Raw genomic sequence first — 13,889 nt, 5'->3', positions numbered from 1 at the left:
GTAGTCCCATTTTATGAGGGATTCTTCTTCCCTGCAATCTGCAGGAAATATTCGCACCGGATTTTTCGGAAATATATATCTATAAAGAAAAGCGAGTACCTGTTGAAATAAAATGTTCACTGCAGGTTAAATTTATTTTACACATCTACATTTATATAGAATTTAAAGGACCACGTTGCCTTGGACCAGTTTGTAAAACTGTATTCTATAAAATGCATATGATTAGAAAGATGTTGTAAAAGTAGAAAACATGGTCGGCCATTTATGGGAGTCAAATTTCCTATAAATGGCCGACTGTGTTAGTTCGCAAAGTAAAAGGAAAACAACGCAATTTCGAGGCAAAGTTGTGTGGATAATTTTATTCTACTTTTAAAACATCTTTGCAACAATATGCATTTTATAACAAACGGTTACAAACGCTTTTTATAGACCAACTCGTCCGATCCAAGGAAACGTGTTCCTCTCCAAAAACCAAAGGTTTATTTTCCCTGTAATATCTTCAAATAAATCTTAGCTCTTCGTGAAATCGAGCCCATGGTATTAATTGTGAATATTCTTTGTTTAAAATAAAAGTGTATTAGTTGTTTATGAAGGTTTAAAAATACTCGACCTATAACCATCATAAGGACAAAAGAAAGGTTATATATTCTGATCCCGGCATTGAGAGATTCAAGGTTACGATGTACATGTTAGTTTTGTTTACCCGGAAATCCCCAATACATTCCGAAATTCGTGTCTCAACTTGAAGACTTTAAACCCGTCTCAACAATTCATAAGATCATCAAGTGAAGAATAAGCCACGCCCCCTGGGCTAGTATTTGTGTTGGTTTTGATAGCGTAGTGGTTTAGTCACGTGTTGTTCATTGGCACGTTGACCAGGGATCGGTACACACACTGTATACACGACCGGCCGGCCGTCAGCTGTCAATCAAACATGAAGCACGTGCTGTGACTGGCCAGGGTGTGATCTGATTGGTCGGTTGCTAGTAGCGCTTGGGTTCAGCAACGCGTCAGGCTCGCGAGTGCCCTTCTATGCAATCAACCCAGCAATATCTCCCCCGTGTTTTTAGGCCCTGTGTGCCCCGCTAGCTTCAAGTAGCGAAACGACCGCCTCGAAAAACGGAAGCGTGTGGCAAAGTGTGGGGATCAGCAGACCGCATTGCATTGCAGAGGATTTTCTTTCTTTAAAATTTATACAGCCGGGTCGATTATTATTTTCTTCGACTCTTCTGTTTTTCAGCTGATCGTTTCTTTAACGAGGCGAGCTTGGGATCGGCTTCATTCTTCAAGACATTCTTGCGTTGTGTAAGACTGCGTACATCGACATCTGAAGCTTGTGAATTTCGTCCCTTTGTCGGCGTGTGTGTGTGTGTGTGTAAGTATCGGAACCCAACGGGCTTTGCAGTGCTAGAAGGTCGGACCGCTCAACACCAACTATTCCGTGATCCATTTATTATATCGACGGGGGAAGACAATTTTTCAGTCGCCACTTTTTTATTTATTTCAATAATAAAATATGGAATGGACCCAACTGGATTTATAGGGGCCGTCCCAACTCGATCGCAGCAAGGTAACTATCATTTCAGCTTTTGTCTGTTTTCAACCATTGTCAATGTTTACATTTTAATGTTTCTAGGTGAAGTTTGACTGGGTGCTCGTAGTGTAGACGTTGTTTGTACCATTTAGTGTATACAGTGTTATCTCGGTACACGATTCTGAACTGCTTATGTAGTGGGAAAAAAAAAAAAAAAAACACACACACGGGGGGTGAAGGGAAATCTTTTTTTGCTCCGTGTATTTTTTGTTTGTTTTGTTATAAGCCACATCGGGTGGACACTCGGCTTGTATTAACACAGCTGCCGCTCCGTAGATATGACGTAGCGATATGGGTGCCAATGTGCACCAGTGCGGTAAATCTTTTTTTTTTCTTTTCCATTTTTATTTTAGAAGGGAATATTCAATTTTACCCTCCTTGTCTTTTATTGTTATAATCGTCAATGTTGCATTGTCTGATATGGTAGGAAATGGAGGGGAAATTTGCCCATAAACAGGGGTGCAGAAGACAATAAACGCACCGGAGCGTTTAACATGTGGTGCGGGGTTTCTTTGAAAATGTCACGGTGATATTTACTGTACTACTGGCAACCAACTGATTGAATGTGTAGTGGGAAAATCATTATTTCAGAATATTATAATTGTTTGCTTACCCCATTTCACGTTGCAGTCATTTTGGGCAAAGAAACCGTATCATGCCACCACTTTTTCATTTGCTATAAAATAAAATAGTATCTAATTTACTATACAAAAACAACATAAGATTTCCTTATACAAATGTGTGAAGAAATGGTGGCAGGATACGGAAAGTTTTCCGTAATTTGTACACGATATTTGCGTTGTTTGTCACCTATTGGATAAACTTATTCTGCCACAACTGTTTAATTCGTTATGAAACAAAATAGTAGGCCTATCTAATTTACTCAAATTAGATATTCTATTTTCTAAAAAACAATTAGTGAGAAAGTGGTGGCAGGATACAGAAGGTTTTCCGTATTGGACAAGTTTTTAATTTTGCATTGTTTGTCACCTTCCTATATGAATAAACTAATTTAAATCTTCCCAAACTTCTCTTTCTTCTAAAACCATTTTGACACCGATACAGATAAGGATTTTTGAGGACAGACAACTGTTTTTTACCCCACTCGATGTCTTTCTAAAGACTTACTACCGAAGCTGGAACACAACGTTCACACGATGAAGCGAGCTCAGAGGGTGAGTGTATTAACAACTAATTTTTTAGTTTTTTTTCTTTTTTTTTCAGTTCTCAAAATTGACCGAGAAGTTAACTAATTCATTGAGCCTTGTGTTAAACTTTAAAGGCACTGTAGACACTATTGGCTATTTCTTAAAATAAATATTAGCATAAAAACTTACTTAGTAGCGTGCAATGGAGAGCTGTTGGTGGTACATTGTATAAAACATTGTGAGAAACGGCTCCTTCTTTATCAAGTTGTGTAGTTTTTGAGAAAGAGGTAATTTGTCACTTAAATAGTAAAAGATAAGCATCTGAAAGCATTTCTTTTTCTTTCTTTCATTATTCTCTTGCAACTTTGATGACCAACTGAGTCAAAATGTTCACAGGTTTGATTTGTTATGCATATGTTGGGATACACCAAGTGAGAATACTGGTCTTTGAGAAAAACTAAACGTGCCCGCTGCCTTTAACTAATTCATAGACCATTGTGTTAACGAGATGTCAGGTCCGTGTTTAGTAATTCAGATAGGGTAATTATAGGAAAGGTCGCCGTCAATTAATTATATCTTATTCAATATAAATTAAGTTACAGTATATACCGACTTTAAGCGTTGCCGACCAAGAAGTCACTGGGCTTTTGTTTGATGTTTATTTCACTTTATGATAAAAGTGACATGAGGCTTTAAAGGGAAGGTACACGTACACTATTGGTAATTATCAAAGACCAGTGTTCTCACTTGGTGTATCTCAACATATGCATATATATAACAAACCTGTGAAAATTTGAGCTCAATCGGTCATTGGAGTTGGAAGAAAATGATAGATGAAAAAACACACTGAGATATTACCTCTATTTCAAAATTTATGCTATTTCAAAGTGAGCCGTTTCTCACAATGTTTTATACTACCAACAGCTCTCCAATGCTCGTAACCAAGTCAGTTTTTAAGTTAGTATTTGTTTTGAGTAATTACCAAACGTGTACTTTCCCTTTAAAGGCACTTGACATCTTTGGTAATTATTGTCAAAGACCATGGTGGGTTTGTCCCAGTCTAGCCCAATTAAAAATTGCCAATGAAAATCCCCGCAAACTAACGACCAATTTCGGGGTTGATATTTAATTGCAATTTTCATCTTCCTTGAATGTACTTCTAAAAAGGTTTTCACAAATAATAATAACATTATTCATAACATAATATATTATTTGTCCGTCAAATTTTTTGAAAACAAACTCAAACTAAAGCTGCATAAACAACCATGATTGAACTTAATTTGAAAAGTAAATAAAAAGAAGACCACTGTATCCCATAGGGTGGTTTCGAACCCACGACCATCCACTTGTCGTTTCGTGGTTTAACCACTCGTACATAATCAACACACTTCAACGAAGAGAAGTTTATGTTTAAGAAGGATTACAAGATAAGTTTGGAAAAATCTAGCACAAGGGGGGCGCTTCGAGTGATAAATGCAAGTAAAAAGCCTCCTTGCTAACGTATATAGTTGATGTATTTACTCCTGACCTTATATTAGTCAACTGTTCTTGTTTATTCCAAATAAAAGCTGTTAATTGGTTGAAATATAAATAATTTAAAGTATTTTTAATCACGGAGGTAGAAAAGACGTGTCTAATTTTGCTGACAAATTTAAAGAAATTCCGTGTTTAAAATGTTTGCGTCCAACAATTTGTATATCAACACAATGTTGTGTGATTTGTACATATACACATCTTAAGATGATTTAAAAAAACAAATCTTGACAGACCCTGTCCAACTTGTAATCATTGTGTATTATGTCTAAATATTAAAAACAAATAAGTAAATAAATACAAATAAATATATACATACAAATTACACAGATAAAGCATGCATAATTAAAGGCAGTGGACACTATTGGTAATTACTCAAAATAATTATTAGCATAAAACCTCACTTGGTAACGAGTAATGGGGAGAGGTTGATAGTATAAATCATTGTGAGAAACGGCTCCCTCTGAAGTGACGTCAAGATTTCGAGACCTCAAGTTTAGAACTTGAGGTCTCGAAATCAACCATCTACACGCACACAACTTCGTGTGACAAGGGTGTTTTTTCTTTCATTATTATCTCGCAACTTCGACGACCAATTGAGCTCAACTTTTCACAGGTTTGTTGTTTTATGCATATGTTGAGATACACCAAGTGAGAAGACTAGTCTTTGACAATTACCAATAGTGTCCACTGTCTTTAAGCGGTCACATCATCCACTGTTTACCTTCACAGTGCTCCGGTGAAACCATTACTTGCCACTAAAAAAATAGTTCAGCGATGGACTGAGATTTCAGAAATGATCGCAACTTTGCATAATTTAAACAGAAAAGATGAAAAGGTAGAAAAAGGAAGCAATGAAAAGAAGACTTTACCGTAAATCGAAACCTTTGTGGGACTCCTTTTTGTCATAATACAATTGGTAACGGATACTGTGGTCTTAACTCTTACAAATCCGTCCTTTTAGAGAACATTATCTTCATCTTCTTTTTACAATCCCGGGGGCTTCAGACATCTACGGGTTTTATTACAGTATCATGTGAATGGTAAATCCATCGAGCTGTATACATTTTAAACACAATTATTACTTATTTATATAGGATATATATCAACTATATATATATCTACTATAATAATAATAATGTCAAAAAAAAAAACTATTTACAGGTATTCTGTTACATGGTTTTTGAATCACTCTTGAGGGATTTGGTGCTTGTGTAGAAAATTCATATCACATGACTTTCGTCGGCCCTCTAAAATCCTTTTCGCCTTTGGAAATGCCACGAGCAGTTTTTAAAGACTTCATTGCTACATAGAAATGTCACATAGTGCACAGCATTTTTACAACAAAAAACCACCAGAATACTTAACGAACTTCGTACTTGGTAGTTCAACTTTGGGAACGATTTGTTTATTTAGCCTCCCAGAGAGAGCAGGGGATAAATTCATTTCAGCATATTAAAACAGTGTTTAGAGTTTAAACACAAATGTTGTACCCATCTTATAAACATGTTTAAATGATAAACATGTTTACCATGTTGACACCTGCTCAAAATGGTCACCCTTCAAACACACACAAGAATCTAAACACGTTTTAAGGTTATACATGTGAAAACAACGGGTACAAAACGTATAATTAGAAATGTGTTGCAAATCTAAACAAAGTTTTTGGAGTGCAGTTTTGGTGTGTAATAAATTCTGAAAAATAGAAGAGTGTTGATACCTCATATATAATATATAACCGAAATATTGTATAGCTCTGTGACATCTATTAAAGTTTATCTGTAATATAACATTTTGTGTGTAACCAGCTTTTGTTTGTGAATATTAAAATACATCACCCACAATCGTTCAGTTAAAAACCCAAACAAAGCAAATTAAAACTTAGACAAGTCTTTCATTATTTAGCAAAACAATTAATTAAACAATATATATATATAAAGAAAATGATACAAAGGATTTAGGGGACTTAACCCATGAAGTGAAGTACGGCAAGTTATTAATATCGGTTTTAATTTATTTTATGGACTGGATTATGAATATCATGATAACTATATGCAAATAAGGTCAATAGGACCTGCACATGTACACGCCTGAATACTCACATAAAGTCGGTATTCTTCACTACGCATTATTTGTTCCGTTTCCACTCTTGACATTGTAAAATGTGACGCCAAAGTGCGTGTTGTTTAATTAGTTATTGTACAACACCTACGACATGTAGGCTTGACAATTCATACTTGACAAAGAAGTTGACTTAATATGGCCATGGCATTCAGTTACTAATTACATAAAATACGGGTAGGCACCCATTAGTAGTTGTAATTAAGTGATGAGATAGTAGGCCGGTCAATTGTGGGTGGAGATACTGGTACTGTATAACACAAAGAGTACAGCATTCTCCAAAAGACGATAAGAGCATACTGATCGAAACGTCTAGTTGAAAACCAACGGTTCTTTTCAGAACCACCCCAACTCATGTCATTACATGGTGTTACCGCAAACCTCTCCATATCGTATTTCCACCATGCAAAGTTTCAAATCCTTTAGAGGGTATAATTGATAATTTTGTCATTCAAAGTTGCCAGAAGGATTTTAAAATGGTAGCGGAAGCTCATTATGCAGGGAGTTATTAATAACCATTGGGCAAAGATGATTACGCGCAAATTATTATAATAATGCAGATGTGGAAATTGAGCAAAACCTTGACTTTACAAGTGGCGCTGACACAATGGCGCGGGAAAAACTCCAGAATGGCAACGAACAATGGCTTTTGTATTCAGGAAGACAAAACACACAAGAGAGCGCGGGTACTGAGTCGAGAAATTAAAGGTGTTACACACGGTTGGTTGTGGAAAAAAATAAGTTAATTAAAAAATAAAATTACCCTGTCCTTTGTATACCCAATACTCGTCCTTGGTAATATTTTACGACTAGATGATTCTGCTATTTTGTTAGAAAATTGAAGTCTGACGTTCATATTTGAACTGCTAATTTGAACTGCATGTCATCACTGACGAGGGGTGGATTTCACAAAGAGTTAGGACTAGTCCTATGAGATACACAAATTGCATGGATAGTCCTAAGTTAGGACGAGTAACTGGTCCTAACTCGAGATAAGACTAGTCCTAACTAGTTGTGAAATCCGCCCAGGGCACAATTGCATTGAGCTGCTAAAGCACAAAAGGTACCCAAGCACAGCAACAATATGCTTACCAGATTAAGGTTACTAGCCACAAATACCAAGTCACATGAACAAATTGTGGCTAGTACCTGTACATTTTTGCTAAGTATATAGCAAAATGTTCTCCATCAGCAGTTCTTCGAAATTGGGCCCTGCTGTTTCGTGTCTGAATATAGACCAACTAATTTGATAATAAATCACTGGCTACGTTGACATTGTGTGGGTTTTGAAAACGAGAGGATTGGATTCGGATTGGGCATTGTTTCACAAACCATCTTCGTTCACAGTGAGCAGGGATTCATGTCATGGCCAAAAACTTGATCTACAAAAGGTATTCAGACCCTTTAAGATATGCTATTACCTCGGAGTATTTTGTATGTAAACATTACCCACAGCGTCTTTGTGATAGATCGTTTTTTAAATAATAAAACATAGGTCAAAACTGAAAGGAAAGGGATGTTCCTGTCTTTTCTAACCAATATGTAATGGATATGCACAATCCATTGTAAGGCGATATCTCGCGTGGTTTATTGATTACTTGCTAAGCACAGACAAATCTTGCTGAACAGAAACAGGTTACCAGCCAAAATTACAATACGTTTGCATTGTAATGTTGTGGCTCGTGCCCGACTAATTTTTGCTTAGCAACGAAATTTGTCAAGCATTTTTTTTTTTACCATCATTAATTGTATGCATGCACATACTCGTATGGCATCGCTAATGACACTATCATCAAACACAAATTCATTCCCATTTGATAGCGAATGGTTGTTTATATTTTATGCATAAGGCCTAATGCTGATTTAAATTCACCATGAACAACGAGGGCTTAAGGTTGGCGACAATATTGTCTCGCTCGTTTGGCAGTCGAAGACAAATAATGTAATTTCTCCTGGCAAATGAACCTTGTTCCCAAAGCAAGGACACATAGCTCTTCCAGATTATTATAATCGACAATTAATTTTGATTATCCATTTGGAAAATCGTTTAATATTAAGTGAGGTCATTGTCAGTCAAATTGTTTACACATTTTGTCTGAATACGATTTGGAGAAATTGGAAAAGCATAAATATATATTTATTTATTTAATTCTAGATTTGGAATTTAATTTTGTTCAAATAATGTTGACAGGAATTCAAGCGTTCAAAAGACTATATCGAGGAATTCATAGAGGCATCTTTCGGCTTTATTTGTTTTTAATCAAATTGTTTAGACGCTTTTCTGAAAACGATTTGGAGGGAAATTGGAAAAGTATAAAAACTTATTAATTTCTAGAGTTGGAATTGATTTTGTTGAAATATCTTTGACAGGAATTTAACCGTTCAAAAAACTATACCATCAAGGAATTAAATGCAGTGGACACTATTGGTAATTACTCAAAATATTTACTAGCATCAAAACCTTACTTGGTAACGAGTAATGGGGAGAGTTTGGTAGTATAAAACATTGTGAGAAACGGCTCCCTCTGAAGTGGAGTAGTTTTCGAGAAAGAAGTAATTTTCCACGAATTTGATTTCGAGACCTCAGGTTTAGAATTTGAGGTCCCAAAATCAAGCATTTGAAAGCTCACAACTTCGTGTGACAAGGGTGTTTTTCTTCCATTATTATCTCGCAACTTCGACGACCAATTGGATTCAAATTTTCACCGGTTTGTTATATTTGTGCATATGTTGAGATACACCAAGTGAGAAGACTGGTCTTTGAAATTGGGCCTATAGCGGGCATGGAGGCAATCGCCTCCCTGGGCTCCATGAAGTATACCAGGCCTGAGTCACGCATTCGGCTTTCATTTTTGTTCAACCCTCACCTTGACAGTTGTCCAATGTTTTCTTTGATGAGTAAACCGGTTCAATCCAGTACCTTTGTGGATGACGCTACCCTTCAATGTCAAACGATTATTCCACAAATACACAGAGGAAAAAAAGGAGGGAAACATGAATAACTATGAGTCACGGACTTGACATACCGCGCCAGAATAAAAAAAAGAGAGCTTGGTGTATTCCCTTAAAGTCTCTGGACACGTTTGGTAATAGACCTTTTTATCACGGTGTGGCCATCTTGATTTTACTCCATTCCAACTCATTGTAACCAAACTGAGGATGGGCGAAATAATAGTCTGGTGCCATGTGTGCGCCTGAATATTAGCAGTCATTACTCTTATTAGAAACAGGGAACATGACCAAGATGAGTATGGACCGTCAAAGACCAGTCTCACTTGGTGTATCCCAACACGATTTGGCTCAATTGCTTATCGAATTTGCAAGAAAATAATTAAATACAAAACACCCTTGTTGCACAACTTTGTGTGCTTTCAGATGCATAACAAAAGGCTTCAGCTAAAGTCTCGTATTAATTGAGTGATAAATTATACCCCTCTCTCAAAAACTACGTTTCTTCAGAGGGAGCAGTTTCTCCAAATGTTTTATACAGCTCCCCATTGCTCGATTTAGTAAGTTGTTGCTAATATTTATTTCGAGTAATTACCAATAGTGTCCAGGGGTGGATTTCACAAAGGTAGTTCTAACTTAGGACTAGTCCTAGGCAATGCTAAGAGATAGGACTGGTCCTAAGTTAGGACCAGTAACTCATCCTAACTTAGGACTGGTGCTATCTCTTAGCATCGCCTAGGACTAGTCCTAAGTTAGGACTACCTTTGTGAAATCCACCCCAGCGCCTTTAACCATTATGAATCCATGTAATGGATAAAATGTCTCCGCGCTGTGGGGTAGTCACAATGTAATCAAATATTGATAATTCAATAAGTTTCCGTTGGACTTGCCGAGTATGGTCGTTTGGTCACACAGTTTTTTATGCGATTGTGATCGGGCGGAATGAATGCGTATAGTAACGTTAAAGGAGCCACCTTGACATTGCGATTCAGAAAGAAGGACGCGATGACTGTCGCTCGTTTAAAATCTTCTGCTGTCATGTATGTTATTTAAAAGGTTTCTGTTCTTACATTGTGTAGATGAAGTTCTTACCATGAAATGAATCCCTACTAACTGTGAATGAAGAAGTAATATAATTGACCTATACTGTAGAAGATACAGTTTCATGAGTCGTCAAGTTTGTGAGGGAAAAAATGAAAATCACAGAGCAATCTTTAACACTTACAACAACGCAAATACAAATTAAAAAATAGGATCGCATAATTGATTTCAAAATGTGCAACTTCAACTATACCAAAATACACAGAGCGTAGGCCCCTATTTACTGATTTTTGTTATTACAGCAAATTGAACGTACTTTTTTTATTGGAAAAACAACCCCAGATGAACTTGCATACACAAAACACATTTAAATACTCCAAAACAATCTAAAAAGTCCCAACAAACCGAAAAATAATTGCAAATCCAAAATCAAACACGACTTACAAACCAAATCACACCATCTTTATATATAAAAAAAAAACACAAACTGCAGACCCTTATTGCATGCGCAAAACATAATATTTAAACCTTGTTTAACAACCCATTTTAAAATCCAATAAATTGCAAGTCGAAATTACCGAACTTAATTTGCCAGTATAAATGTAGAACCATATTATTACATCATCTTTAAAGACACTGGACACTATTGGTAATTGTCAAAGGCCAGTCTTCTCACTTGGTGTATCTCAACATACATGTATGCATAAAATAACAAACCTGTGAAAATGTGAGCTCAATTGGTCATCGAAGTTGCGAGATAATAAGGAAAGAACAAAACACCCTTGTCACACGAAGTTGTGTGCTTTCAGATGCTTGATTTCGAAACCTCAAATTCTAATTCTGAGGTCTCGAAATCAAATTCGTGGAAAATTACTTCTTTCTCGAAAACTAGGTTACTTCAGTGGAAGCCGTTTCTCACAATGTTTTATTCCATCAACCTCTCCCCATTACACGTACCAAGTAAAGTTTTATGCTAATAACTATTTTGAGTAATTACCAATAGTGTCGACTGCCTTTAACATTTTCAAATTGCAAATCATTTAACCTTCAAGTAAATACATAGAGGAAAGAAAAACGTCTTCCAGACGGACATCGACCACGTATTGTGGCCAGTGTTCTTGCTTCATGTTAATTTAATTTACTCAGCGAGACGAGGCTAGTATAATAAAACGGGATTAGAAAATATACCCACGTCAACTTCCGTCTCAGACGATTGAGTCAATATCAATCTTAAACAGATAATTTCAGCAGCTTCAATTCATCGTTTTTTTCTTCTTCTAAGACGCAGTTAAAGGGGCTCGTTGTCTTCAAATCTTTTTACAATTTTGCTGTTTTGAATTACTCCCTATCCTTTAAAAGAGTTTTTTTCATGAAAAAAACTTACAGAGTGTAGTAATTAATGAGAGATAAAAAGAAAAAACCACCAATTGCCTCATGAAATAAAACCAGCGGAACAAAGTCGGTCCGCCATTTGGTGGCGTCATAAACTTGCCTCATAGCACACTATGTTCTGTCGTGAAATCATCATCATCATCATTATTAGTATTTTTATAAGAAAGGAAACATAAGAAAACCAATGTGCATAAAACGAGGATACACTGTCATAATTGTAACCCTCCTCTCTCGGTATTTGTCATTCTAGGATGCCTCGACTCACCGTCGACTGATAGAGAAAAGGAGTCGAGAGAGAATCGGTCAGAGCCTGAAAGAGCTGAAGAGACTCTTGCCAAACTTCAGACAGGTAAATAATCTTTATTTAAACTCTAAACCCATCATATTCCAACGCCTACATTTCCCGATTCCGGTGGGCTCAGTACTGCAGGAGCATTGCGTTTTCGTTAGTTTGGTTGTGAAACAAACTTGCTTATAGGGAGACGATGCCAAGCCGCAGTAGTTCCATCAGATTCCGACCGCATGCCCCGATTTTGATGGACTCGGTCCTGCAGCAAAAAAGCCAACCTTGTCCGACATTGCGCTGTACACAAGTTTGATTTGGAAGCAAACTAGCTGAAAGGGAGACGATGCCAAGCCGCAGCGCTTCCAAAAATCTTGATTTATATTCTAAATCCATCAGATTCCAACCGCTACATGTCCCGATTTTGATGGACTCAGCGAAAAGTCAACCTTGATTGACGCTGTACAATAGTTTGGTTGGGAAAGAAACTAAAATTTAGCTTATGCTATAAGGGAAACGATGCCAAGCCGCAGCATATACAAACATCTTTATACTATTAAAGGCAGTGGACACTATTGGTAATTGTCAAAGACCAGTCTTCTCACTGACCAGTCTTCTCACTTGGTGTATCTCAACATAAGCATAAAATAACAAACCTGTGAAATTTTGAGCTCAATCGGTCATTGAACTTGCGAGATAATAATGAAAGAAAAAAACACCCTTGTCACACGAAGTTGTGTGCGTTTAGATGGTTGATTTCGAGACATCAAGTTCTAAATCTGAGGTCTCAAAATCAAATTCGTGGAAAATTACGTCTTTATCTAAAACTATGGCACATCAGAGGGAGCCGTTTCTCACACTGTTTTATACCATCAACCTCTCCCCGTTACTCGTCACCAAGTAAGGATTTATGCCAATCATTATTTTGAGTATATACCAATAGTGTCCACTGCCTTTAAATCCATCAGATTCCAACCTCTATAATGTCCACATTTTGATGAAATCAATACTGCAGCGAAAATCCTAATTATTTTGGTTGATACGGAACTGTAGTTCAACAGTCTGGGTGGGAACGATGCCAAGGCGACTGAAATGCTTCCAAGAACAAGTTTGGGCGTTGATTTACAACCATCGATGATATATTCCTTCTCGAATAGCTTGAGGCCCCACCACTTATCGGTACCGCAAGATGCTTATATTATACCAGGTCCTTCTAAGAAACTTTCCACAAGTAGCGTTTGAAAGTTATTTGTTGCCAGCAAGAAGCTTTGCACCATCTTAAACATCGCTGTGTCGAGTTTTGGTTGTTCTGTTACGTGCTTTGACCAGCTTCTGAATATGTGCGCATCGTCCATAATTAGAGTGGTGATGAAACGGCCCGACGTTTCGATCTCTATGCTCCGGTTGTCTTCAAGAATGAAACATGTCTGTCATTTGGATGAACCGTTGACATGGCTGAATCTATGTAACTCATTGTAGGCCCATCTTGCTTCTGCATCTCTCCTGCGCCAGGAGTGTGTTTTCTAGACAGACATGGCGCATTATAAATGGCCACTATTGGTAATATTTATATTTTACAAACACTACCACCTTCGCCTGGTTACCTTTGATATTGTACTCAATTATCTCAATATTAACATTGAAGCACGAATTTTTGCTTTGTGAACTGAAAGCTGTTAGACTAATGACTCCATTCGTTGTAAGGTTTGTTTGTGTCCTGAGGCGGCACATTGATTTCAATGCAAGAAATGTCACCCATACACAAATATAACAAAACATAGGTGGGTTACGGAAGAAACTATAAATAAATAGTCAACTTGCGGGTACA

General features: G+C 36.9%; 1 protein-coding gene across 2 annotated transcripts in view; it reads left to right on the top strand.

Annotated features, from left to right (window-relative positions):
• The first annotated feature begins 1,086 nt into the window (after positions 1 to 1,086).
• Positions 1,087 to 13,889, top strand: part of LOC117296549 — a 51,429-nt gene continuing 38,626 nt past the window's right edge. The window contains exons 1-3 of one of the 2 annotated variants that reach the window (XM_033779531.1): positions 1,087 to 1,375; positions 2,660 to 2,769; positions 12,029 to 12,127. In XM_033779531.1, the coding sequence (XP_033635422.1) occupies positions 2,752 to 2,769; positions 12,029 to 12,127 (117 nt within the window). In that variant the 5' untranslated portion in view covers positions 1,087 to 1,375; positions 2,660 to 2,751. Of the gene's footprint in view, positions 1,571 to 2,659; positions 2,770 to 12,028; positions 12,128 to 13,889 lie in introns of both variants that reach the window. The other variant, XM_033779530.1, reaches the window with a different exon arrangement.

Source organism: Asterias rubens, chromosome 11 (assembly GCF_902459465.1).
Source record: "Asterias rubens chromosome 11, eAstRub1.3, whole genome shotgun sequence".
NCBI lineage: Eukaryota > Metazoa > Echinodermata > Asteroidea > Forcipulatida > Asteriidae > Asterias > Asterias rubens.
The sequence above is the reverse complement of the archived record's forward strand: the minus strand, read 5'-3'. Positions and strand labels throughout refer to the sequence as shown.